This window comes from Opisthocomus hoazin, chromosome 1, assembly GCF_030867145.1.
Source record: "Opisthocomus hoazin isolate bOpiHoa1 chromosome 1, bOpiHoa1.hap1, whole genome shotgun sequence".
Classification (NCBI taxonomy): domain Eukaryota; kingdom Metazoa; phylum Chordata; class Aves; order Opisthocomiformes; family Opisthocomidae; genus Opisthocomus; species Opisthocomus hoazin.
The window spans coordinates 122,866,561-122,894,536 of record NC_134414.1 but is presented as its reverse complement, the minus strand read 5'-3'; the positions used below and the strand labels follow the sequence as shown (position 1 = coordinate 122,894,536).

At 48.7% G+C, this 27,976-nt stretch overlaps 1 protein-coding gene across 1 annotated transcript; it reads left to right on the top strand.

Annotated features, from left to right (window-relative positions):
- Window positions 1–743: 743 nt before the first annotated feature.
- Window positions 744–27,625, top strand: CD80 (CD80 molecule). Its single transcript, XM_075434430.1, has 7 exons — window positions 744–834; window positions 994–1,094; window positions 14,871–15,209; window positions 17,905–18,186; window positions 20,208–20,333; window positions 23,298–23,421; window positions 24,994–27,625. Exons 2-6 carry the CDS (start codon window positions 1,007–1,009, stop codon window positions 23,402–23,404), a joined length of 942 nt encoding a protein of 313 aa, XP_075290545.1. The 5' UTR covers window positions 744–834; window positions 994–1,006; the 3' UTR covers window positions 23,405–23,421; window positions 24,994–27,625.
- The last annotated feature ends 351 nt before the right edge of the window (window positions 27,626–27,976 follow it).

Here is a 27,976-nt window from a genome sequence, read left to right as displayed (position 1 = left end):
GGGGCAGGGCCCGGCGCTGGGAAGGCAAGCGTTCCCGCCGCCTGTCCTGCCAGGGCTGACGGATTGCAATGAGGGTGGTGAAAGACTGGGACGGGTTGCCCAGAGAGGCAGTGGAGGTCCACATCCCTGGAAACATTCAAGGCTGGGTTGGACAGGCTCTGAGCAACCTGATCCAGTGGAAGATGTGCCTGCTCATGGCACGGAGTTGGGCTGGATGGCGTCTGAAGGTCCCTCCCAACCCAAAGCATTCCATAATTCTGTGCTGTCTGGAGCCATGGTGGCACGGCCGGTGGCTGCTCCCTGTGCGGGCGCTTGGCCAACACGCGCAGCTTAAGCCGTCTTTCTTAAATTTTCTTTATGTGACTGAATTTGACGGATTACATCCAGTTGAGCCTGAAATAGTATGTTTTGGGTTTTATTAATTTCAAACACAATTTTACAGGATTACTCCCACAGTAGCGTCAACTGTTTAACTCCGTTGCGTTTTAAGCCCCAACCCGAGAAGCCCCGCCGGTGCCGGCGCTGCCCGGCCCTCGGCCTCGACGCCCGCGGGCAGGGCCCACTTCTGCCCCTCAGTCCAAGGCCCCCTGCCCCCTCGCTCGAGGCGCGCCCAGGCCGGCTCCGAGGGGCGAAGGCGGCGCCCCGGCCTGACGCACGCCCGTGAGGAAGCCGTGGGCGGGCGTGAGGCGGCTTATGAGGCCGAGCGCCCGCCCGCCGCCCGGCTTTCCCCCGCGCCCCGGCGGGCAGCCAGCGTCCCGGCGGCCCCGCGGCAGGAGCCGGGCGCCCGTGGCCCGGCACTGAGCCCCCTGCCTGCTCCCCGCCTCAGGGCCGCAGGTACCCCGGGGTGCCGGCGAGGGAAGCGGGCCGGCCCAGGCTTGTGCTGGTGGTTTTTCTGGGGCGGCAGCGGGCAGGAAGGAGGAGGGTGCGGCGGCGGGTGCTGTGGCTCCTCGGGCGCCGTTCCCCTGACCCTGTCGCCCTCTCCCCCCGGCCCAGGAGCGACAGGAAGATGGCGTGCCTGCCCGCCGCCCCGCCGGCGCTGGCCTTGAGGAGTTGGCTGGGACTTGGGCTCTTCGTGCTGCTCTGCCTGAGTTTAGGTAAGCGGGAGCGGCTGGGGTGGGAGCGCGGGAGGGGGTGTGCTAGGGCTGAGAGGGTGGCAGCACCCCTGTGCCAGTCGGCAGGGGATGGCGGCCCCCAGGGCACTGGTTCTGGTGTCTTCTGGCTGAGGCTGGGCCGGGGTTTGGGGTGGCTGGCTCTGCTAACCATGGCAGCAAGCGCTGAGAACCCGTCAGCTCTCGGTTCCCCAGCCCAGTCGCGCCAGGCTGCCAGCTCCCAGAGGGGTCAGGGGGCCACCCAACCCAGCTGAGGTGAGAGGAAGGAGGATGTTTTCGGGGCAGCTGATGTCTGCGGGGAGCACATGGTGTGGCCCCTCAGGCTTCTGTGTTGGTGGCGGGGTGGTTTCTGCAGTTTTTTGGATGGCTAAAAGTGAGTGCGCGATGGGTAAGACAGGGCAGGCCAGAGGGCTCTCCGCCGCCTGGGCAGCTTTTTTCAACAACACAAGTCCCCGTCGGAAGACTGCAAGGGCTGTCCCCCGTCCTTCTCCAAGGACCTGCCGCAAAGCTTGCTGAAGTCCACAGGTCTGTCTGTCCATCCGTGTCCCCCCGTGCCCCAACCTCAAGAGGCTTGGGATGAGTCTTCTCAGCTGTGTGAAGTGTTAACCTTGAAACCACACAAAACTCACTTCTCAGCTGGGGTTTGTTATGGATGCAAAATAGGTTGTGCTTAATGGCAATTTTAGTGTTTCATTGCAGCTAACGATACTCTGGACCAGACCTGGGCTGAACAGAGGCTTTGATTAAAACTCAAGTGATGCAAAATTAGGAGTTTATCATGCTGATGTTGTGAAACTGGGAGATACTTGATCCTGAGTTTCATTTGGAGTTTCAGTCTCAGAATCTTAAAACAAAACTCGGAGAATTTAACAGGGATTGAATCGCAGAGCTCACTCGTAAAGAAAGCAACCACCTCAAACACCGCTCATGAGGCCTCTGCTCTCCTGTCTTCCCCTGCACTCCTTGCCCTACCTTCGAGCTTGTGAAGCATGTGCCAGGCACAGATGTATTTTGTCCGTACTGTAATGGGCAAAAAATTCGTCATGTGGAGAACTGTTTCTCTCTCGTACTGTAAGAGCTTCTGGTACGTTATTAATGTAATTGTGAGCATCTGGTATTTAGCCAGTCATGTAGATTCTCCAAAAAGGGTGTTGATTCCAAGACCAAAGATGAGCAATACTTGGACATACAATCTGATGCATGATAATATCCAGTACTAGAAACAGGAGTTTTTGATAATAGAAAACTTGATGTTCCTGCAGTTGTACTTTTTTCATATGGCTTTCTAAGGGAATGAGAGTTTCTCCTGCTTTCCATCTTTCCACCTGTTTCTTTAGGCCCCTGCTCATAAATTCCTAATCCCCTGCCCACTTTCAACCAAATTTGACAGGGAGGCAGAGCTGGAGCCTGCGCTGCCCCTCCTTGTGCCCAGCCGACAGAAAGGGCAGGAGGCAGCTGCGAGGGGGCTGTAAGGAGCATGTTGGCACCGAGAGCTTGGGAATGGGTTAGGAGGTGGGGGGAGAGGTGCCTGGGAGACACAAAGCACAAATCCATACACCAGCAGGATTTGGTCATCCTGTTTCTGAGAAGGCTGACTTCTCTAAATCTGATCGATTACAAAATTCTGGGGTTTAATTCTGCAAGAGGCGGAGTGGAAAGAAAGCTTCTTTGAAAGCATTATATCAGCTTTTGGGGTATAATTGTTAGATGCTTCCCACACAATGAGTCTGTGGAAGTCCTGCCGCCTCAGGAGAGGGTTGCTTAGCAGGCTGATAAGGGCAGCACATCGGATGTGCTTTCTTTTTCCCTCTGTATGCAGGCATACACACCCTACCATCTTTCCCTCCAAAAAGAGGTATTCCTACATTAGCAACCCTTGAAAATACATGCTGCAGTAAACACAAAAGAGTGGTTGTAAAAGCTTTACTGGGTCTTGCAGACGATGCCTTCCCTAGGTCACCCACAGGGACCACAAGGACCAACTTCTCCCGGAAAGGGTGCCTGACGTGGCCCTGCCAGTGAATTCCCACGCGTTGTTAAGTGAGTCACCAAGGCCAGCGTTTACAGAACTGACCCCATGTGGGCCTGGTCATGACCACATCAAGGCACACTCAAAGCTGGCACCTGGAGCCTGTGGCTCCTCGGGTGCATCCTCTTGCATCCTCGGGTTTAGCCCAGGTTTCCTGGTGCTTGCACACCTCTGTACCGTAGAACTCTGAAAGGTCAAGTAGCGTGCTAGGATGAAAGCCGGTGCCCTCCGTATGCCCTACGTGAGTGAAACAGTGGAATGCCAGGCTGAATTTTCACATGGCAGCAGAAGGCGGCTTTAAGAGCTTCTTCATTAAAAAGGAGGACTTGAAAGTTGTATTTCATAGGAAATTGTGTTTGCCCAAGCTACGTAGATACATTTGTTTCCCCTTGAATTGAATATTGGTACTCTGGGGTTCACCTGAAGTGACCCACTGAAATGGCAGTATGATTTAGAGCTGCTTCTGAGATGTCATCTGCTGCTGGAGACACTGATGTGCATGAACATGCTGCTGTCTCAGCACAGTGGAAAAGTGTCAGAACAGCCTTGATTACAGCACAAACTCATTTATTTACGATCTGAAGGCATTGCTGGTATCCCCAAGGGCTTGCTTTTCTCCTGCCATTGCTCCTTCACTGCTACCTATGAATATCAGGATGTTCTCAGTCCCAATTTGTTGTATGAGGAAAATGTTGCTAAAAGTCACTCAGGGCGACCTTTCCCTGCTCTGTGTGCAAACTTGGCGTAGGCAGTGATTGTAGGCACCCCAGAGAGCCCAGCTTTTTGTCTATGGAGTATTCCTTTCATGCTTCCCGGGAGTTTTTTCATCTGACTGGGGACCATCTAGTTCTTGGTTTCTTCCCAGTGGTGAATTTTTTGGGAAGTTTTGAGGAAAATCCCTACAACTTTTCTGAGTTATTGGAGAGTTGGGAGGGGGTGGCATATCCACTTCCCTCCGCACTGCGAGCGAGCACTGGCTCACAAATAGCTCGCTCCGGGAATCCCCTCTCACGTGTTGCTGCCAATGAAGACCTCGGAGTGGGGCTGCGTTTCAGAAAGGGACAAAGAGGGTTGAGAACGAGAAAGATTCCCTGTTTTGTGGCCACCCCCAAATATTGAAGCATCTAGCAATGAGCTTTAGGTGCTTTGCGTCTAATTTCCATGCTGGCTCGGGCATGGGTTGTGCTTAGGGCAGATTTCATGGCGGATACGGCAGGAATTTTTCTTTATGTACCAGATTTGCCCACTTGGTCACTGGATGCAAATTGAGTTTCTGTCTTATTGCTCTTGCTGCCTTCAGCTGGTATTTTAATTTCTTTTTTCGAATGAGTTTCTGTCTCCTCCTGTTCCAGACATGCAGAAAAGATGTGTCTTTGGTTCAAAAACAAGAGCAGCAGAACTAAGGAACTCATTTTTCTGTCTGTCTATCCAGAGTGAAACCTGCGGTAACAACTTGTCTGCAGAAACAGAAACCCAACTAAAGGCTCCTGCTTTTGCTTATAGACTCTGTTTTACTTATTCTGTTATGTTTTTTTAAATGAAAGGGTTCTTTAGAAAAAACACAGGAAATTAAACATAGACAAGCTACATTCTTATACAGTTATATGCCTGCATGCTGAGTCCGTAGAGCTACTGGTCAAGCACTCCTTTCACCCACGTCGTTTCCTTTTTCCAGTTAGACGAGAATGAACCCAGATAGCTCTGGTGAGCTCACATTACTCTGAGGGCAACAGCTTTTTTGCATTTCTTGGATCACTGAGGCATTTTTAACCTTATTGCAATGTGAATGTCAGACATTTCTGCATTTACACATGCAAAGTCTGAGGCTGAAGTTTTTACACACTGCGGTAGGTTACCAGCAGAAGTTGCCACCATGTACACCCTCACACCTTTGCTGCTCGTTGCTGCCTCAATTCTGAGTTACAAGCGTGGTTTAATGTGCGTAATTAATCTGGCACAGGTGAAGGCTGCCACTGATGGAGTTATCCCTCTGCCTCGCTTGTGATGAGTTAGTCTTTTGGGAGGGTCAGCCCGCTCTCTTGAGTGCCAGTTTGCTTTTGCACCCAACACTGTGTACTCCAGTGGGGGATGCAGACAGGCTGCAGAGCTGAGGGGGCCAAACAGGTCATTGCCACTGAAATCATCATAGAATCATCATAGAATCATTAAGGTTGGAAAAGACCTCTAAGATCATCAAGTCCAACCATCAGCCCAACACCACCATGCCTACTAAACCATGACCCAAAGGTGCAATCCTGCTCCTCTCGCCTCTGGTTCTGGCTGTGCAATCCTCCTCTCCTTTGCAGTGCTGCGTATCTGATCCATAGGTGATCTAATTTGCCTTCCAGCTTAGCAGAAAGTTTCTTTTTTTCCCTTTGTTTTACACCAATGTGGCGTATTGAGCCAGCCTCTGGAGACCCCTGCAAGGAAAGCAGTGAGAGCACGTGGGGTTGGAAGGGATAGAGGAGCCAGATACCCTCTGCTTGTGTTGGGAAGACTTGAGACCAATGCTACTTTGTCGTCTGGCTGCACCTCAAGGTCATGCCATGCTGGAGGAGAATTTCCACATTCAGAGAAACTCTCCTTCCTTTTAAGCGTGTGTTTCCTACTGTAAGCGCTGCACGCATGTAGATGTGGTATTATTCATGAAGTGACAAGGTAAATGTGCTGAACGCAGTGGAGTCTGCTTAGTTGGCAAAAGGAGGTTGGTTTTGTTTTTAAATAGATGAACTTTATGTTTAATTGTAGCTGTTCTGTCCCCTTGGAGGGACATCACCATCGGGAGTCTCAGGAGGTCATTTGAGAATATGTAAATCTTTCCCAATGCGGAAATGCCACTGGCTTTGCTTCTGCTTTTTCACTGTTATGCTTTTAAAATATCATTGGTCCCAGGGGACTCCCTGGCTGAAAATAAAAGTGCTGACTGCTGGCTAATGGTGGCATCTCTAGCTATACTGCACTCAAAAGACGTTCACCTTTTGGCGAGCCCAGCATGCTACCGTATCATACAACGAGTTGTTAGAAAAGACCATCGAGGCAAGCCTCTCTGCGCACTGCTGCTCTCGCCATAGCAAGTACCTCCGGTGTAGTTTTAAACGCCTGGCAGACAAGAATTTCATCCCTGCGCAGGGGGAAGTGCTTCAGACTGAACAGACCTCGCTGTCAGACGCTGCTCCCTGCCAGCCGAGAGAGCCCCTTCCCCAGGCTGCCCTTCCCCGTGGTGCTCCCAGCCAGTGCCTTCAGTGGCCCCTGCCCAAAGCTTTCATCTTGCTCCCTCTGCAGCTTTTGTAGCTTTCGGACACCTCTGGACCGCTTTGGTCTCATTTCCTTAGTCATCCTTCAGTTAATTACCGTTTGCCATGCTGCACTCATATGTAGGGCTGTTTAATCCCTGCTCCTGCCAGTCCTCCAGCTGTGGGGTTATTGTCAAGGTTGTCATCTGCAGAGCGTTCGTGAGTTAGTGACTACGTTTTTATAGCAAGTTAATGGCTGGCAGGCCTGTAGCATTGTTAGCTGCACTGGTGGATATTGCTATGACTGTGGGCAAGTACTTCAGAAGCAAAGAAAAAAAGAAAGTGTTTTTTCTAATTTTGAGTGAGCTCATGTGAGAGGTATTATACTTGATTTTCCTGGTTACTGGGCACTTTCACCTTCTATTAGTTTCAGGAGTGGGCTGGCTACTTGGGCAACACGCGGGGCAGCAAGATTTAGCAAGCACTGAAGAAAACTGGGGCCTTAAGCAGTGGGGAAGACCTCAACTGCAAAAGCTGTGCTGAGAGGACAGCAGTATGCATGGCAGCAGTACTGGAGGAATTAGGAAAATGGTCTGAGAACATCTTCAGCTGGGAGATAAATATAGAGGAAGTGCAAAGTGATCCAGTCAGCAAGGGACAGAGTCTGCAGGGGAAAAAATTAACAAATTAATTTTTGCCTTTGTGTATGACAAATCTCCCCCCAAAGGCCTGTCTTACGCAACTGCCACATCTAGTTTCTGCCACCAAACTGAGAAATCGTAAGAATGCTGAGCCAGTTGCAGGAATTTGATCTCAAAAGGAACTAACACATGCAAATCCTCTGAGGACATGCAGATTTAATGTCCCCCCCTGCCCTTTTTTATTCTAGCAGGGTCACCCACTCCACGTGCTGGGAACGGAGAAAGGGGGAATGTTCAGAAAGACTCTCCCCTTTGCTCCTTTCGCCAAGTCACAGGTGCCCTTCTGTCCCCATTGCTGGTGTCCCTGCCGGTATGCAGCGCTGGAGATGAGCAAGCCCTCCTTTCTCTCCTCCCTGAGCAACACTCATGAGGAAGGCTCCGCAGCAAAGGGGAAGATCTTAAGACACAATATAGTCCTCACTCCCCAAGTACTTTGGCGTCTCATCTCCAGCTCCTGGCTTGGATCTGACCTCCTGGCTAGTGCTAAGATTAGAAATTTGCCAACTGACTTGTGAAGAGTTGCAATCTTACTCATGTTATAAACAAAGCAGACTGGACATACCCAGGCGGTGGGCTTGTCCCAGCCGGGGCAGTGGTGGTGACTCAGAAAGGAGTAGATCTTTATCTCAAGAAGTACCGAAACTGGTATGAGCTGGGCAGCACAGGAGCAAGAGGGAGGGGTATCGGCTGGCTGGAGCTGCCCCAGCCCCTTTACCAAAGTATTTTAGATTCCCTTTCGTCTTCTCGGTTTCTAATTGCAGATCATGGAACTTCTTTGTGATTAATGGAGTTTCCTTCCCATTGAAGCCAGGTTTTTGACAGTGTCATGATTCAGTATCAGTACTTCCTTTCATTCCCCATCTGGCTGGGTTGCCTTGTTGGCTTTCGTGGCAAAAGGGCCGTCAGAGGGATGTGAAATCTGCTTTCTGGTGAGCTGCAGTCAAGACTGGAGAAAGCAGAGCGTTCGGTCTGCAACCTGCAAAGGAAAAAAGTTGGAGGGAGGGCTTCAGCAGGGGTAGAGTAGTGCGTGTCTAAGAAACTGGGCCCACGTCGGGCAACAGCACGTGTTGTGAGCACCCAGTGAACCACTCCAAAATGAGTGGAACCTGCAGGACATCACTGCTTCTCAAAGTATGCTCCGGGAGGCAAATAAGATGACTGATAATTTAATTTGTCATAAATAGGGCCTCAAGTTAACATACTGCTGGGAAAAAAAAGGGATTAGTGCACACCCCCAAAGATGGCCTGTATTTCTGTCTACAGATGCAGGGAAGTGTCCTCTGGCTTTCACAGCCGCTTCATGATTTCAAGGATTTCTTCACTAAAGGCTTTGCATGTGAAACAAAACAGCATTAAAATGGAACAAAGCCTGCTGAAGGAGTCAGGCACCAAAACACCATGGGGATATTATAATTGATGCCAGATCACACCATACAGAGCTGGGTGAAGCAAGGTTACTGTTTTGCTTAGGAGCAATGTGGCAAAGTGAAGATGGGAAGCGCATAAAGCCACATAAGGGGTGCCATGCCCTTGCTGTACCACTCCGAGCAGGGCTCCACAAGGTTACCGTGCAAAAGCAAGCAGAGCTGAAATTTAGAAAAGCCTCTTTAAACTGTTTCCCTACCTCAGGCAACCCATGATGTTATCATAAACTAGGATTAATCCTGTCACTTAATGACGGCTGGTGTGCCTGACTAGCGTGACTGGGTCCAGGGAAATGAGACTGAGTAGAACTACTGCCAAAAGAAGTACATCATCGTTTTTGTTCGGGACACCTTCTCTTCTGCTCCTCTCTCTCACCACATTTGGGAGGAGTAAGGGAACACGACCTTGCAAGAGGTCACTGTGACATGAGTGAAGCAAACTGGGTTTGCAGCTGCTTTGCTTTGCTTTGCGTGTTGCCAGAGCAGCCTTAGAGCAGCTGAAGGGTGGCAGCAGGCCTGTGGTTTTGTGAGCGGAAGGTTGGGCTCGGGGCTGTGCAAGGGGAAGGGGCGGCTCCTCTGTTCTCTGCGTGTGGAGACCTCCCTGTGCATGCCTCCACTTGCTGAAGCGGAGTCTGGGTAGAAGGAGCCTAGGAGGCTTGCCGGGCACTCGTGCCCAAGTTGATACGCAGTCACGGACTCCTTAAAGAGGATGGTCACCAAGGCCTGCCAGCACCCACTTTTCTCAGTTTCACCCCATCTTTTTCATTTCACAGGGTCGTTACAGCAAAACAGAAAGAAAGGCAATGATTTTATGTGCTGCTGAAATGCCACAGTGTCTCCACATAGATGTTATCAGGGCATGTCCATAGGGTCTTTTCTGTGATCAGTGTATTCACAGTCTCACAACACTGATTTAGCTTAAATACAAATCATTTCTTCATGTATTCCAGCGTGGCACAGGACGTTTGCTGAATTCTAACTCTATGGAAAGCTTTGGGAGAATCTGATTCCTCACTGGTAAAATCCCCTGGGATAAAGAAAAGACCATTGGAGAGTTAATGATCCTTTAAAGATTCAGCTTTTCAAAATTTCTACACTTTTCAACTGATTACTTGTCTTCTTGGAAACCCCCACAAAATATAATGTTGTCCTCAAAGGATAAATCCTGCAAGTTTGGGGCAAATGTGCTATTCACAGAAAACGAGGGGCCCGAGCTGCAGAATTACCCAGGGACTGTTGGGTGTGATTCCCGCAGTGACCCCAGGGGACGGCCACCAGGAGAAAGCTACAGCTCCGTGAGACGTGTTTTCCTCAGCTGGCCCTGCCTGATTACCAGAAGTGCCCTTGCCTCACCGTCGACGTGGTGTGCACCACCTCCCAGAGCTGCTTGAAGTCCCTTGTTCCAGCCTACATGCAGGCCGAAGGCGAGAAAGGTGACGGTGCCCTGGCAGAGCAGGAGTCCCAGGTGCATGGTCCTTAGCAAAGTCAGTGATGCTAATAATTTAAGAGTAGAAAGACCAGCCACTGTTCCAAAGATAAACAGGGGACCTTGTGGGGAAAAAAAGTAATGCAAGGCTGTTTTGACCCTCCAGGTTTTGGAGGGCCACCGACAGTACGCCTCAGAACTTTCTGCAGGACTGTCGGCGCGCAAAAATGTGCAGATGCACTCTGTCTTAGCTGCTGCTTACACAAGGAGGGAGCAAAGGACTCCAGACCCACCAAGAAGAACCTTTCCCTTCATGTGCATTGCTTTGTGGGTTGTGTGCAAAGCGAGGTAACACATGGAAAGCTCAAAAAAAGGCAAAGCAGTTCAGAAGGGCAGAGAAATGGGGAACGGAGGGGAAAGAGAATGGCTTTGGGGTTTCTGTTCACCAGGAATTACCTGAAGGTTTCCAATAGTTCAGTGCCACTCCTCTAAAGCGTGGCCTGGTCTATTACTACCAAACGTCTCTGCAGGACTTCTGTCCCAGAGGCAATCTGCTCTCCCGTACGTGTGGTCAGGATAACCAAGCTCTCTGTGACCAAGGAACTTCTGAAACGTGGCTTGGGCAAGGAATGAAGGAAATAAGGAGATGGGCTCGGCAGCTCTCCTGCTTGCTGGCTCTCAGAGCAAACGAGAAAGGACAGTTTTCCTCTACACTCACCTTTCCGTTCCAGTTAGCCCTGCCGTATGGGGCATCTGCAGCACAGGTGTAGTTTGAATGAAACAGGTTTTTCTGACCAAGGAACAGAAAGTCAGCCCTTTCACCAGTTCAGCGTTGCCACACGCCGCGGGCTTCCGGTGATGGAGTAACGTGCGTGCACAACCTAGGGAGGGGGTGGGCTTCAGGGGGGGTGGGAAGAGCAGGGATGTTTTTTTCTAGAAAAACAATTAAAAATTATTTCCACGGTGAGTACCTCCCCCACAGCCTGGTTACGGAGAGCATTCCGCACAGAAATGGAACGGAACTCAATTTTCATTTTTGCTTTGCAGTTCACCTTTAAAATGAAAGGGGACTTTTGTGAGGCTGAATGACTCTTTGTGGACTTTGGTTCCTTCAGGCTTGCAGCATTCAGGTTGCAGTTTCAAGGGTGCAGAGCCTTTTAAGGGTAGATGTGACATCAGCAGGAGTTTCCAGCCTCTGCACATGTACTGCCAAGAAGGTTTTTGTTCTCCTTTTGGTTGCAAAGGAGACTCTTCGGGGCAAGGCGCTGAGAACCTCATCCAACTCATGATGCGATGTCACCCTGACATTTACTGTACGCCTACTCTTCCCCTATTGCTGCAAAAGAAAATAGAAAATTATCTATTAGGCTCCACAATCCCCAAGTTTGACCAGCTGCTCTTCCACGTCTCTCCAGCCATAGTAAGAGCTGAACTGTGAGAACAAGCGAAGGTGTGGTTGAGGGAAAGCACACACACACAAATGCATGCAGACAGGCAGGAGGAGGAACTTCAAGAATCATAGCCTAAGGTGGGCTGCTTTTAAGAGGAACAGAAGGAAATGCTTCTTCACATAACATGTAATCCAACTGTGTAACTCACCATCGCAGGATGTTGTGGAAGCCGAAAATACACATGCATTCCTGAAGGGGCAAGAACTATTCCTGAAGGGTAGGTCTAGCAGTAGCAATTAAACAGCTGATGTCAAGAAATCCCTAAATTCCTGGCTGCCAAAGGTTCGCAGGTTATGGCAGTTCTTATCCCTTGCAGTGTGGAAGAACTCTTTTCTCCACCATTTTGCTACCAGTTGTGGGCTGACACAGGTCAGCGGGCTGAGTGGGCTCCTGGTCTGCCCCAGTCTGGTTGCTCAGAGCCTGCGATGCATTATAAGGGGAAGTACAGGTAGTAGGGGGAAAAAGATTGTCGTTGAATCTTTCCCGACAAATGAATTTTCCCGACAAATGAAGTGGCTGAGTGGAGGGAAACCAGTTAAATGAGAAGTTGCTCATTTAATTACGTATTCTATTTTATTTAAGTAATATTAAAACATGCTATAGTGTTGCCAGGACCACTGCAGTATTTTTCAGTGTGTTTCCTACAGATTTAATGTAAAGCGTGCAAGTGGGACAAGGGTAGGTGTGCTGCAAGGGAGGAGAGTGAAAGCTTGTTTCATGTTCTGTCCCAAGCTCTCTGTCTGGGCGTAACTTCAGCAAGTGGCCCGTGATGCTGCCCCAAGGTCTGTCTGTGCCGGGGCTCTGGCTGAGGTCTGCTGGTCCCCCTCCAGCACCAGCCACTGGAGGATTGCAAAGCACTTCAACAGGGTGTGCCGCTGGGCACAGGTCAGCCTGCCGCAGGGGTCTCGCTGCCCACTGTGTGACAGTGTCCAAGGGCCTGTAAGTCACTGCCGTGGTTTAACCTGGCAGCTGGCAACTAAGCACCAGACAGCCGCTCGCTCACCCCTCCCCTTCCCCCCGGTGGGATCAGGAGGAGAAATGGACGAAAGGGGAAACTCATGGGTTGAGATAAAGACAGTTTAATAATGCAACAAAGGAAACACTAATAACAATACTAATAATAGTAACAATACTAACAATGACAATAATGAATATGCAAAATGAACTATATACAAGACAATTTTTCTCACCACCCAACAACTGATTCACAGCCCAAAGCAAAGCTCGAACTCCTGGCTGAGAGAGGATTCAAGCTCCTGGAAACAAGAGAGCAAGACAGCTCCCTGCCGCCGGGCAAACCTCCATCCATAAACTGAGCATGATGTTTATGGTATGGAATATTTCCATTGGCCAGCTTGGCTGTCTGTCTGGCTATGCTCCCTCCCACCTCCTGCACACCTGCTCATTAGCTGAATATAAGAAACTGGGAAAAAGTCCTTGATTTCATTACAACAACTAAAAACATCAGTGTTATCAACATTCTCATACTAAACCCAAAATACAGCTGTTACTGAAAGGACTCACAATGTTAGGGGTTGGAAGGGACCTCTGTGGGTCATCTAGTCCAACCCTCCTGCCGAAGCAGGGTCACCTACAGCAGGCTGCACAGGCCTGCCCAGGCGGGTCTTGAATATCTCCAGAGAAGGAGACTCCACAACCTCCCTGGGCAGCCTGTTCCAGTGCTCCGACACCCTCAGAGTGAAGTTCTTCCTCACGTTCAGGTGGAACTTCCTGTGCCTCAGTTTGTGCCCATTGCCCCTTGTCCTGTCGCTGGGCACCACTGAAAGGAGTCTGGCCTCATCCCCCTGACAGCCACCCTTAAGATAACTAACTCTATCCCAGCTGAAACCAGGACAGCCACTGCTAACCAATGAGTCCTGGTGGGCAACAAGCTTGTGGCTGTTTTGGACACTTCAGCTGAATCTGAGTGTCACAGCATCCCAGTCACACTCTGAGCACTCGCTCTATGCCCACTGTGTATGGTGTGGCTGGGGTTGGGCCTTAGCAGTGACAATACCATGTCAGCCAGCATCAGGCAGGCTTTGCTGGAGGTGGGTGGCAGTTCTTGGGCTCAGCTTTGTCAAGCGTTCGATTCACGTTTCTGGCTGAGGCTTTGCACACGGGGCCTCACTGCCATTGACGGCTGATGCTGCGCTCTCCCCACCAGTGACACACTGCCTGGTCAGGACTTTCCCGCTTTCTTGCTCAGATGTGTTTACTGACATCTGTTCTGCAGGGAAGGAAGAGGGAATTGGAATCTTCCCTGTCCTGAGGCCAACTATTTCCTTGTTTCTCTGCTCCCAGTCAATGGAGTGCAACAGATCGGTACCCCCCTTCCACTACTGGAGGCGGGTGCTAAGGTAGGGAGGCTCAGGCAAGCAGAGCACACGTAAAGCACCCCAACCTTCTGGACTGACAAAGCAAGGGTACGCAGGGACAAGCATCATCCTGAAGGTTGCACAAACTCAGAGGAAAACCCAACCGTCTGCCTGGGCCTTGGTGCAGCACAGGAGTGCATGTCAGTACTGGGTCACTGTTCCAGCAAGAGCCGGAGCTCCCTGCCAGAGTGCGAGCCCCCTGCAAGCGCCTGCCCACTGGGAAGAGGAAGGAGGGTGGGAAGGCAGGGCTGATCACGGAGGCGGCATGTATAGGTGTAGTGTGCAGCAGGGGGCTTACTTCTAACCTGGTCAAGGTTGTGCCTAATTTCCCCCCTACAAGGCCCTCAGCTTGTTATTGTAGGCACATGCCTGTATACTAGGTACGGCACCGACAGGGTCGCTGGGCAGGAGTTGGGGAATGCCTGTGCTGGTTTGCAAATAATCCCAAGGGAGGCACATGGACCTTCGCAAATATAAATTTGTTTTAGCTGGACTAGACAAAATTGTTCATTTGCTAACACTAGGAGGCTGATAACAGTGTGGCTGTAACTTTTGTTCATCATTGTAGGGTTGCTTCTAGCTTCTGAGATCTTGAAAGGTTTGGGGTTTTTTATTTTACAAAAAAAAACCCCAAACCCCCGAACTAATAGTCCACTGTGGCCCTGTTTGGCATGCAGGGAACCCACCGAAGGGTGACACAGACTTTCCAGACACTAAGTTTTGAAAAGGGAGAGCAGAGCAGATAGCAGTTTGGGCATGTTTGGTTTTATCCCTTCACATGAGTAACGGCAATGCTTTACTCTGAGGTGTGGTTTTCTTTAAGGGGCCAGCAAAATTTCTGTTCGGATAGGTAGCTCTCCTGCCTTTGCCTTCGGTAATCCATGCAGAAATCATCGTGTGCCCACTAGCTCGGGATCCTAAGTAGGACTGGAGCATCACGTAAAAGGCAATGCCAAGGCAGGCCTCCCCTCGGTGCAGAGCTGAAGCTGTAACAGCTTGGTGGGTGACGAGGTACATTAGTGTGCACAGAAGGAGCTGAAAGAGGTGAGCTCTGTGCAGCAGGTCCCGGCGCAAGGCTGCACTGTTGTCTCACTAACTTTCGTTTGCCCCCACCTACAGGCTATGCAGTGGAGAAGAAAGTAGTCAAAAGCAGAATGGGGGAAAAAGTCGGCCTGCCCTGTTGTCACGAAATTCCCAGCTCGGAAAGCCTATATAATTACCGGGTCTACTGGCAGAAAAACACCACGGAGGTAGTGCTTGCCTACGCAGAGGGGAAGAAGATCCCCCAACACAACCGGTATGAGAAGCGGGCAGAGATGGACACCAGGAACCTCACGCTGTGGCTCTCCCCTGTGGAACTGCTGGACAATGGGCCCTACCAGTGTGTAGTTCAGCACCGCAGATATTCCCAGAACTCAGTTGTTGTGTGCGATGAGCTTGTCACCCTCTTTGTCACAGGTAGGTGGATTGCGTCCTGACACCTGAGGCTTTCCCGTGCCAGTCTCTGGGAGCAAGAGACACTCCTCCAAGCTTCATTCATAATATAGCTGATAGACTTTTATCAGAAAACCTGAAAGAGTGCTGGAAGGTGTGCTAAGGCCCCTGTATTTCCATTCTACCAGCGTCCCTCCTTACCTTTCCAAAGCTACCCCAGGTACAGAAAAACCACCTTTCCCACCACCAGCCCACCATCCTCCCCCCTTGATGCCTCCCTCTTGGGCAAGGACCCTCCCCAGACACCTCCCCGGGTACTACTGCTGGTGGATGCCCTGGGCCGCCTCTGCCCCCTGCTGTCTTTTGGGCAAAGCAGACACTAGGCCCTTGATGCACGGGAAGCACCCAAGCCTTTGAAAGGGGAATGGGGTGGCACTGCTTCTCTGGCCACGGCAGCATCTCAGCCCTGCACCCAGCCCCTGGGGAGCCAAGGCTCTGCGCCGGGGCTGGCCAGCTTGCCCACTGCGCTGCAGCTCCACAACCTCAGGCTGAACTCAGCTGGAGATTTGAGGCATTTCATCTTAAAGAAACAACTCGAGTTCCTTTGCTCAAAATGAATCTGAATCTTTTCTTGGAGGCTACAAAAAGTTCCGTTGACTTTATTTTCCACTTCCACCACTGTTTTTGTGGCGGTTGGTTTCAGCCAAAAGCAGAGATACCAGTAACATATATAAATATATACATACATTTGAATACCTTTAGCAGCAGAGAGTTCCAGAAATCTTCCAGACAAGCCAGCAAATGAGCATTTTCCATCTGGAATGAGATTCATCAGAAAAAAACAAGCTCCTGAGGTTTGGTCACTGCCTGTCAGTCTGAGGGCATGGTGGGCATATGCGAAAGGAGATAAATTTAGTGATCTTTCGGGGAACCAATATGAAAAAAGGGAAGTGCACTGCCAGCACCCTCTCCAGCCATAAGGGTTGAGGAGTTAACTGCCTGAAAAACGTGAAACAACGGACCTCCTTTCCTCCCCGCAAATACTGCAGTTTCTTTCCTTCCAGAAATCCCCTTGCTGTCTTAACAGGCCAGTTGTAATAATTATGGTAGACTTCTGCTCCCTTTGCAAAAGTGGGGTCAGTTATTGCGGGGCTCAGCAAAAGGAAAGCTCCCCTCGCCCCTGCTGGAATCCGGCTACACTGAGAGAAGCAGAAAGATGTTACTGCCTTGTGCCTGATCAGGGAGCCTTGGTGAAGCCGGCTAGGAGGTTTGAAGGGACTTTCTAGACTGGATGTCAATGCCGTGTTGCTCAACAGGTAGTGGGCCTGGAAGGAAATCCATGCACCCCCTTGTCTGCCACTGGTCAGCCATGCAATGTTGAGCAAGTTTCTTGCCCTAGTTACTGATTACTTGGTAGCCTAGACTGTGGGTTCCTGGTCAGCAGAAGCTGTGGAAGATGCCTTACGACCGCAAGGCTGTCTGCCTTGTCCCAGCAGTCAGGCGGTCAAATGGTGAGTCAGGCAGGGAGCAATCGCAGACAAAAACTTAGCTGCTCCAAAAAGGGTCCTTTTGCAGTGAGTGGAGCAAGCTACTGCAGCTCTCTGCCTGGCCTCACCACAGCTGGGGCTAGCGCCTGAGGGGTGGGCAGGCTACGGACCTACAGCTGGCAGGGGTGGGACGGAGACTTTGGTCCCTTTGGGCAGCAGTGGTGTTGGTGTGACTTACACCCACCAGGAAGCCACATGCTGAGTTTTTTTTTCTGACTGGTGCCTCTCTTGCTAAAGATGTGGTTCCACGGAGATTTTTGCAGTGGATGAGTTGCCTTAAATAATGCCTTTGCCACCCCTTGCCACCTCCTCCTCACCCTGGGCTGTTTATGGCAACTCATAGGCATCCTCAGTTGTACCAGTGCAACTGTTTACAGTACCATAGTGAACTACATGACTGAAAAAGGGAAGCAGGCTAAAAGACACCACCGTTCTTCTCCTCCTTCACTTGTATTAGTTCTCTCTTCCATTTCACCATGCAGCCTCACACTTACAGCAATACATCCGACCAGGCAGGAAGTCATGCAACAAGCTGTGTGGATGGGAAACCTCTGAAAATCATCTTTGGCAATGAGAAAAAAGTTCTGTGAGAACATGGCCTGAGATGACCTGTGCATTGCTACGCATTTTTGCAATTAGTAGTATGATGGGGTCTTGCTCTCAGCTGGGCCTTCTGGAGGGGGTCTCATGCAGAAAATGTAATTCAGTCTCTTGTTGGCCATCCTGGCTGAGGGACCAACATGGGACTCGCCTGCTTTCCCAGCAGAGATGGACCCTCTGTGAGCTTCTGGCCAGGAAGGGACTAACGAGGGGAAGGAAAAGGAAATTGTCTACCATTGCCTGTAATATGGTTTTTTATTCAGTCCTGTATTTTTCCTCCCTGTTTTATGATTCCTTCTGTTGTTCCACAAACTGCTGTATGTACAAAGAAATGGTGGCATTGGAGAGGTGTAGTCATGAAGTCCATGTACTGCCCAGAGAGGAGAAGAAGCAAGGGCCAAGGCCATATCCAGTCAAGGCTGTGGGGAGAACGCTAAGGCACAATAAAGGCCAAACAGATTATGACAGAGAAAGAATGTCCTGTGGGCGAGTCTTTGTTTGGCCGGGGGTGATCAGGACTGCAGCCCTCACTGTAATCTGACAGAATGGTAACTAAATCTTTCTTGCTTCAGCTGACTTCAGTGAGCCAAACATAACAGCAGAAGTATCCGCTAATTCTTGTGAATCAACTGAGATGGTGGTAAGCTGTTCTTCTCATGGAGGTTTCCCCAAACCCAAAATCTCTGGAACCCTCAACAACGTGTCCGTGGCGTGGAACGCCAGCTGGGCGTCCGAGTCCAGTCTCAGCCCGTACAACGTCACTGGCAAACTGTGGCTCAACGTGACCAAAGACGTCAGCATCTCTTGCTTTGTTGAATACGATGGCCTTACCAAGTCCACCAGTTTGCTTCTGAGTAGGTTTTATTAATAGTTTGTGTTACAAAACCATTTTGTTGAACGTGCTGAGTTGCCTCTCTGAAAAAGTGGTAGATTTTATGTATCTGTTCATGCAAGGATGACCCAATGATCCCGCCTGTGAGCTGCACACCAAAATATTCCAAAGACTATAAGACAGCAGAGGTGGGAGAGGAGAGTTACGACAGTGGCTGACAAGCAGAGATGGCTCTGGCTTCCTGCCGCTCTACTGCGGGTCACAGTGGGGCTGAGAAGGCAACTGGATGCCGTTGTGATGCGGTGGTGTCAGCCTCGGTGGCTCCCACAGGTTGGGGTTGCCAGCACTCAGTGCCCCTCTGTACCAGCACAGTCTCGCTGCCAGTTGCGTGGCACAGACCTGGTATTCGAATGGAGGGACTTGACAAATGTGTGTGCCTTAAAAGGCACAGGCTGCACTTTAAAAGAATTTCCTCATTTAACAAGCATGCTTGTTTGTGCTTCAGTGACAGAAACTGTCAGCGGGGGTCTAGACAAAATTCTGCTTTCACACACATATTTAATATAGGGTTAACTCATACGGAAAAAAATTCAGTCACTGTGCATGGCTTAAAAGTGATAACATAATAGATAAGTCCGTGCTTTGAAAGGCTTGAGGCACAAGTGGAAACAGCATGAGGGAAGGCAGCACACTACAGTCCAGATATTTTGCAGTAGAAGGAGATCTGCAAGAAAATTCTGAATGCCAAAATGATTTTTTATTAACATTGTTACCAAAAAAAGTATTCTGAAATGTCTCTGAGTCTGATGTTTTCACTGTAGAAGAGATAAGGGCACCTTCAAGGGAAGCTAGAGAAGCGCTGTTTTTCCTAGAGAATTGTACCTTATTCATCAAGGTGCCTTATTCATCAGTCTTACTAAAATCAAAGGGGCTCATGAGGAGAGATGCCATTCAGCTTCAGGACAAATGCCAGAAACTAGTGCTTTATGAATATTGGTTATTGCTGGATGTAGTGCATAGTGTCCCTAGAGATGGTAATGGAAGAAGGTTGTGAATATCACACTACATATAGAAAAGGAGAGCAACAAAAAAAGTAAAAATAGTAATACACTGTTGTCACACAGATTCCCAGAGGACCGTGCAATCAACAGTGACAGCAGCAGTCACAAAAGCCCCACTTTTTGATTTTCAAGATGTGGAACCACTCCTATTTTGGTATGATGCAAATGGTCCTCCAAAAAGGTCTTTCATGACCATGGAGTTCCAGACAGAGTACAGCCTCCGCTAAACGTAGGAGGCAAACCCTACAATGGAGGGGAAGATTATAGAGCAGATCAGGCTAGTGTCTCAGAAGTTGAGTGGTGCTTAATTGTGCCAGATGCAGATGATGAAAATCTGAAGACCTATGAACATGCACCAAGTCTGTCCCTCCTGTTGAATTAGAGTTGTCCTGTACTGTACAAGAACGGCCTCTTATCTACTCTAATGTCCAAGCGGCAGAATGGGCGTCTCCAGTGCTGAAAAGCCAAAGGGTCCAGACCCAATGTAACTGAACTCTGTCGCAACACTCTTTTCCTGCCACGCGGTCTATTCTGGTCTATTTAATGCATCATTTTACATCACATGTGAATTCAGAGGGAAAAAAATTTGGCATAAATCTGGTGAAAACAGTAAGAAAAACTGCAGAGTACCTCTGAGGATAAAAATTTTCTAGATATAGACTCAGACTTTTCCACCAAGCCTAAGCAGTTTCTTTAAAAACAGTTTATGTGTTTATTGCCTGTCTCAGTCCTGTTCTGGACAAAGATCCAGCATTTCAGGTTCTGTGGCTGTGTTAAAAATTTCAGCACATAGCAAATGTGGGGGAATTGAAGAAATTTAGGTGCCAGTTTTGTCTGTTTGTTTATTGAATAGGTAAATTTTCAGGCTGAATATCTGAGTGAGAATTTGGCCAGAACTACCAAAGTTCACATACCTGCTCTTACATGAAAATGCCAATATGTTATTTGGCCCTTTATTTATGTTTTATTTCTTCTGTCTCAGAAAAAACAAACAGCTGTGTTGTCCCTACTGTGCTTCCATCTTATAATGTCATTACTGCTTCAAGTATCATCATTATCATCTTCCTTTTGGCTATCACCCTAGCAGCAAGATACCTCCCAAGGCATGGTAAGTGCAGCTCCTTTTTCAAGAAGTGGTCTCTTACTACTTGTGGAGTTTCTATGTAAAATACACATTTATAGAAACTATACTGACACATTAGGTATTTTTGTACCACCTTCTCATTTCCTTTTTTTTTTTTTTTCATGCAGCACCTACTGTCACAAAATCTAAGTCCAGCTCAGGACTTTCCTATACTTTGCGTGCGGGCAGCACTAGGGTTCAGGTTTGAGAGTGAAGGGGTGACAGGGAGTTTTGACAGCAGATATTTCCAAAATCAGGGGTATACAGAGTTGAAGAGATTCCCAAAGGTCCATTTTTATGCATTAACGTGCTTGAAGATGCCAAGAATCTTGGTGAGCATGATAGATACGGCTGAGCCCTGGCAGTTTCAGAATGGGATCTCTCTACATACCCTACTTAGACAAACCCTCAGAAAAGTCACCGAGCCAAAGTTACAAAAATATATAGCGGTAAGGCCACAGACAGGACTTAGGCATAGCAACGTCCCACTTTTAGGAGAACCCCAGTCAGGAGAGATGGATGTGTCTCCTTTGTATGGCCAAAACTGGCACAGGTGAGGTGCCCTGTCCCACCCCATGAAGTGTTCAGTAACTCCAGACATGTCTCCAGTAGTTTTTCAATGGCAAGGGGACCTCAATCATCTCAGGGTTAGCTGGCAGTTTTGGGGGTTTTTTTGTACCTCAAAAAAAAAAAATCTCATCTGTTAGCTGTTGCTCCTAATCATGTCTAAGCTGACTTAGCCAGAAAGCCCCTGAAGATGGAGGTAGACATCTAATAGATTTATAAAGGCAGCTAGGCATCCAGCCAGTATTATTGGAAGTCCTATCCACAGTAGATGTCCTATCCACACCCTGTTAGCAGCTTTGAAAAGCAGTCCTGGAGAAAGGCAGCGGGCCTTGCAACACATTATAAATATTGCCCAATCAAGTTCTGTCAGGTCGCTGGGGAAGTCAAGTCTGGAGACAAGAATCCCACACTGAGAGCGCTCTGCGTTCAGCCCACTTGAAGCAGAAGCCACCAGTATGAGCGTCTTAGCTCATCACGGTCACAGTGGTATCCTCCGTTGGAAAGAGGTTATTTGCCAGGCAGCAGGGACTCAGTTCACTAAGGGACACCTGCAAGTTTGTCGTGCTTATGTCTTCTGCTACCTCCGTTTCAGCTTCAGACAAGTTCACTCCGAAGTCAGAGCTGTGGAGGTAGCATTGCTATTTTTCTTTTCCCCTCCTCACCAACCACATCCTTTCAAAAGCCAATGTGATCACTGAGTCAGGCTGGGCTAATTTTCTTCTTGCCGCTTTACCACAAAGAAAGGAAGCTTCTGGAAGGCAGTGACTCTTGGCTACACCTGTGCACCTCCTCATTTTCCACTCATGCCCCTGTGACACCCATGCTTGTTCTCCCCTGCTGTTTCCTGGGGAATATGTCAATGGGAAAGCAGCAAGCAGGTTGAAACCAAGAAAATCACAGCTTATCACAGCCTGTGCTGTTAGCTGTGTGGATAATGAACTTCTAATTATAGGAGAAAATGAACTAGAATTGGAAGACTTGGGTCTAAACAAATATAGGCTGGAAATTAAAAGGTTCCTTACCATTAAATTAGTAAGATTCTGGAGCATTCTGAGATAGCCTTTTATATAGAAACAAAATTGCTTTTAAAGTAGACATAAAAAGCATACCAATGTAGTAGAACGTGATCACCTGCAACAGCACGGGACATGGCTGCATAAAACGCAATTTCCCTTTCAGTCCCATTCTCCTAATATGCACAGGGAGTAGATTTGCCGAGTCAGGTGGTGCTGGTTTGTACAGCCACTTCCCAGACCAGGCATACACTGTAAAAAACTGAAGCTAGAGTTTCAATCCAACTTCCCAGTTTGTACAGCTGTCACATTTCAGTGCTGCTGTGCATTGCCACCTGTCTGGGAAGGGAAATACCTGTCCTAAGAGTGCTTCCTGCTGGTGTTGCTACAGGTCACCTTTCAAGAGCTGTTGTGGGAGCTCAGAACAGGTCTGAGAGTACCTCTGTTGGTCTGGCACATGGAAAGCTGAGTCCGGAGCTGCCTTGATGCTAAGAGTGGTTTCTGAGCTCAGAAAGCCATGCTTCGAAGAGCTGAAGTGTGGGAGGGAAGAATAGAAAGATAGCGCAAAAACGGAAAGAAGAGTTCTCAGATGCGTGATTGTGGTGGCGACCAAAACGTGCAGATGCTTTGTTGAGGTTTACAAACCCTTGCTTTGAGGAGCTCACAGCCTAACTAACTTGCTTATCTTTGCAGTAATTTAAGAAGGGAAACTCTACATTTTTTTTCTGGCCTTCATTTAACACAAAGCACCAAGACTAGACCAGGATTAGAGGTCACTTAAAGAATAGCTTAAGATCCATGTTGTAAAGTTTGTGCAAGTACAATTTGCTGTAATATTACAGAGAGATTAGTTTTGGATTATTAAAAAGTCATTCATAGATGCTGAGATACTAAGGGGATGTGTTTAATCTGAGCTCCTTTTAAAGCACCGAAAGAGTTGCTTGGCTGGTTCTAACACTGGCGTTCTTTCACTCGCATGGTAAACCACATTTAGTGACATGTAACTGTTACCATTATTTCCCTTCTGACCTTGCCTTAGCATGCAGCAAGCTGGCTTTGTGCCAGGCTGAGGCCCTAGCCCTATGCTAATGAGAACTGTTTTATCCATACGACACTATATAGATAACGTTGATATATAACAGAGCTTTCTATCAGATCAGACTATGGCTAAGGGCCAGCCATATTCAGATGTACTGCAGGGGTTAGTCCTGCCAAGGAAAAACAGAAGTAACTAGACCTAAAAGGTTTCTTCTTCCTTCATTTCTTCTCTCCTCTCAGCTATACTTTACTTTGTAGAAGAAGACACTTGGATTCAGCACTTTTATGTCTTCTGGAATTCCAAATACTAATGAGGGATCTTCTTTTTCAGTCTGTTCTCACTGTTGTAAGCCTGAGGATTCAGTGGAAGAGGGTGTGAAAGAATGTAAGAAGCTACCCGTGAGCTCTAAAGTGACATGTGAAACATCATCTGTATGACCAGATCACATTTGCAGGTAGTTTTCTTCACCGTTCTTCTCTTGGCAAAATTGCTTCTCAAATCCTATTAGATTCTTTTGCAATGTTAGCTCACAAAACCATGTAGAGCTTTTAATATGAGTGCGTGCTGTCCTTTAGGGTAAATACAAGCGGTAGGGCCCTGTTGCCAACTCAGACACATGATGCTCATGTTGCTTGTGGGGCATTGCTTTGTTTGGGTTATTTCAAACTTCTGGAAATGAATCTAGTGGAAAATGTTATAGGACTGAATTTCTCAGGCTGCTAAGCTGCTCTCTGTAGAATGGGCCCTGCGTGGATGGCATGAGCTATGTGCCTGATTTGATGCACAAACATGGGAACATCACTGATGATGGAAATAAAGGATTGACAAAATGGTGGTGAGGGAGAGGTGAATGATTGAGAGAATGACTCCAGCTTTCCCAGTAAGATTATGCAGACCACTTCTGAGACAATTTCCATTCCCTTCAGCAGCTGGAGGAATGGAGAAGGGAAAGTTTCCCTCTAAGACTTGCCCAGAAAATATTGGTATTTTAAAATTAATTACTTTCAATAATGAGGTGTTGTGAAGGATGGGCTGGGGAAAATTCTGGCTGACCAAGGTTTATGACTACAAAGCGGTATATTCATTTTGACTTGAAAGCTCAGCTGTGCTCAGGGCCATGTCCTCCAAAAGGACATTTTTCAAGTCAAGAGGCTTAAGGCAAGATTAGCAGCTAACTGTTCTTATTGGCATCATTATCCAGGTGACTGCATTTCCTGCTCTCACCACAGCACGCTGAATTGCCAGGGTAATGCTGTAAACAGCTGTAGGGTCCAAGAAGTCGTGAATTTGTCACGCTGTGTGTTGCAATAATCTAAAAGCTGAACGTTTTTGAGAGGGAAAGGAGGGGAAACTATCATTCAGGCTGCTCATCTCATTTCCAAACTTGACCGCCCACTCATGGTTTCCTCTGGGGAAGGCCCTGTCTGGAACAGACACTAGAGCCTTGGTTAGCATGAATTCTGGGGGGTTTTGTGATGGGAGCGGCAGGAGTTCACCTACTGAATAAATCCATTCTGCCACATTCCTCTTTTGTTACAAAAGTTTGCCAGGCTTTTTCTGCAAGTGGCTAGTGTTTCCCAGCTCCAGCGCCCGGGACGGCTGCTGCCCGAGGACAGGGATGGAAGCTGCGCCTTAGGACAACATATTGATGGCCGTCACCTCATAACCGCATGATGCGCTGAGCCGGGCCCTGTTGCTGCCTCAGCAGGGTAGCACATTCGTTAGCCATCACCGCAGCAATAGGATAGCACATTCGTTAGCCATGGCCGCATCGCAGAGGGGTGGCACCTCTGTACGGCCCCGAAGGTGCGCACAGTCAGCGTCGGGCCAGCCTGTAGCTCACCGCAGCGCCTGGCTTGAGCTTCCCAGCCCTGCCCAGCTCTGGCTTTACTGTGACAGGAGCCATCTTGTGGAGGGCCATTGCAGGTGGTCCCCGTTTGTCTCAGCTCTGCAACGTTCTGGCTTAGGTTTAGGATTAAGAAGAAGGGGGGTAAAATGAGTAAAATCTTTTCTTTGTGTCCCTCAGGTTTCTTATCCTGTGTATTCCGCACCGCAGTCCCCACTGTTCGTTGTACAGCAATGCTTATTGCGTTGACCCCTTGGCTCTCTGCAAGGGGATGACAGCAGTAGAAAACTCTGCTCAAGAAGACTGACAACACAGTCTCGTGTGACTGAATACAAAACCCCGCCTACGCCACAGAAGCTGTGCGGGGGTATCGTTACAACTGGGTCGCTGGAATTCCAGCTGCGAGGACCCTCCGTGTTCCTGCAGTGGGGCAGAAGAAAGTCATCAGCACCGCACTGCTCCAGCGTACCAGTTCAAGAGTTTGGGATCCTCTGGCTCTTCTGCTGCCTTTATGAAAATCAGGGGGCCTGCAGAGCCCTAGCAGGTGGCCCAGGCCCACCTACCCTTTTAGCAAGGCAGAGCTGGCCTTTGGGAGACCCCAGACCCCGACATACACAACCTGAAGTCGGGCTGTGCCTCCACGTTGTGACTGGGAGCAGCTAAAACTTGTTTTGTATTCAGCCTTGCATGGGTATCTGCCAGTACTGTTCTTTGTGCTGGAGGACTTTGGATTTGGACTTGACCATTACAGATACATCTCCCTTCTCCCCTAAAGAGCAATAATGCACACACTTTTCATGGAGAAGCACCTTGAGGCGGGACTATATGCCTCACGCTTATTTTCAGTGCTATGGAACTCTTTAGGGAACGGTACATACTGACGGCACACCTAACAGCTAACTAATATTGCTCACCCACAGCAGTGGCAGTTCTCGTAACCTTTCTCTCCTGAAAGGACGGCCTCGCCAACCCGGGCGCCAAGGCGCAGCTCCGCCATTAAACCACTCAGAGACACAGGAGCAGATCTGACAGGGCGCAGCCCGCCCGTGGTGGTGCGTATGGTGCACCCGTGTGCACACCTTGGCACATACAGATGTACAAGCTTTTATACTTGTTCCTTCCTACCCACCCTTGTAAAGCCCCATTGAAACTTCTCTAATACTCCATGGTTAACTCACATGTATCTACTGTAATGAAACGTAACTCAGGGCCTCGCTTCATAAATACAGGTCTGCTTCTGTTCGTACATTTGCCTAGGAATACTTGTTAGGGTGGGCTCTCCAGATTCTTGGGAGTCTCTCACAGCGACATAGGGATTTACTTTGCGTTGAAGACTGCTGCGTTCTGCCAGCGTTCTCCCTACCCAGCCAGGACTTGAAGGACAGGATGCTAACACTGGATAGGACTCATCTGATCTGGGTGATATTCTTGCCTACCGTGTAGGAAAAAGTGGTTTCTCATTTTGAGGGGAAAAGAGGAAGAAGCCCCAAGCCCCAACAAGCTTCCTAAGCAGCTCTGCATACGAACCTAACTGAACGCTGCCCTGAGTTTGACAGGTCTGTTGTTCTCTTTTGCTCTGTCCCATTGCAGGCTGCACCCATTCCCTCGCTGCTCTGTCTGCGTGTGTAGTTAGCAGGGCACACAAAAGTCTGAAAGCACCATGCTGTCGTCTTTCTGGGATGTTTCATTGCTTAAGCTGCTTATCTTGCTAGGATACAGCAAAGAAATACTCCATCCGTTTCACTCTTTTCTAGCAGGTACATACCGAGGGAGAAATTGCTGGAGGAAGCTAGAAACGGTTTGTAGAGGATTGAGCTACAAGAGGCTCAGGGATCAAGGCACTAGTGAAAAATAAGACACTGCTCCCTTTCTACTCCTGCAGACTCACGCTGCCCCATCAGCTTTTTTACTGCTTTCCCATTGCATGAAGTGAAATGGGAACTTCAGAACATTCTTGCGGAGGGTTTTTTGACAGAGAAAGGGAGGTAAGGTGGGTGATAAGGAAACAACACTCTTTGCACTTGTGCATTCTGGTTGCAAGCACAACATAGATGACACAGAAAGTTTTACCAAACAGCAGCCTGACCTTATTGCAGGACTCGGTGTACAGGCAATGGCGTCTCAGGTTTTTCATGCTTCCTTTTCTTTCAGTCTACGCTTGTTCTTTCCAGCACAAACTACCAGCTTCTCACAGGCTGAACACCCTCTTTTTTGTACTTACTTTGCTCATTTTCAACATGGTGCTTCCTTGCCTGCTATAACCACGATGCGTTTCCACCTTACCAACCACAGCACAGCTCTGACAGTTGCGCCAGCACGTTTTCCCTCCATCCCATGCTCTACTTCTGCTCCCGACTGATGATTGCACAGCGTCCTGGAGAAGGGTTTGTCTTTTGCACTGTGCCAAACCTCCCTACGTCACCACAGACTCACTCCTGTGACACTTCCCGTAACTCCTTCTAAAGGAAACAAAAATTTTCACTAACAAATATGTCTAGCATCAGTTCGTTTTTTATATTCTTGATGGGCAGATCGTTCAGTTTATTTTTTACTTAAGCACTTATACTATGAATCATGTTTTCTATTGCCTTCTGCTGTTATTCAGTGAATTGCACACAAATGGTTTCTGTGAGACCTTTTCAGCTTAATACCCGGGTCTTTGTACCAGGTAAGCGGCTGAGTTTATTGCAAGTATTTTGTATATATATATATATCTATATATATATCTCTCACATTTTTTCCTGGGGTTCCTTCTGTAATTATATTAAAAAATAAATGGTAAACTCTGTTTCCTTTCCTCAGTAATAAAAGATGCCTGTTCTATATGCTGGGGAGTGGTAGAGCCTTTCAGTTATGCATGAGCCCCAGCCATCATTCTGCAGCTGCTAAAAACGAAGGCTGTGTAGCACCGAGGCAGGTGATGCAGCCGCTTGACAAAGCTGTAACAGGTACAGCTGGCATGAAGGCACAGCTCTACGGCAACGACAAAATGGCAGTCGGGTATCCGACTTGTAACTTCCACATATCTCACTTTCGTCGATTTGTCAGGGATTAACGGAGCAGTGTAGCTATGGTGCTCGATGCTCAGTTTGCGGCAGGTCTTCCTTCTCCCTCCCAAACAGGGAGGTTCTCTGCGAAAGCAAAATCTAGTGTAAGATGTTCT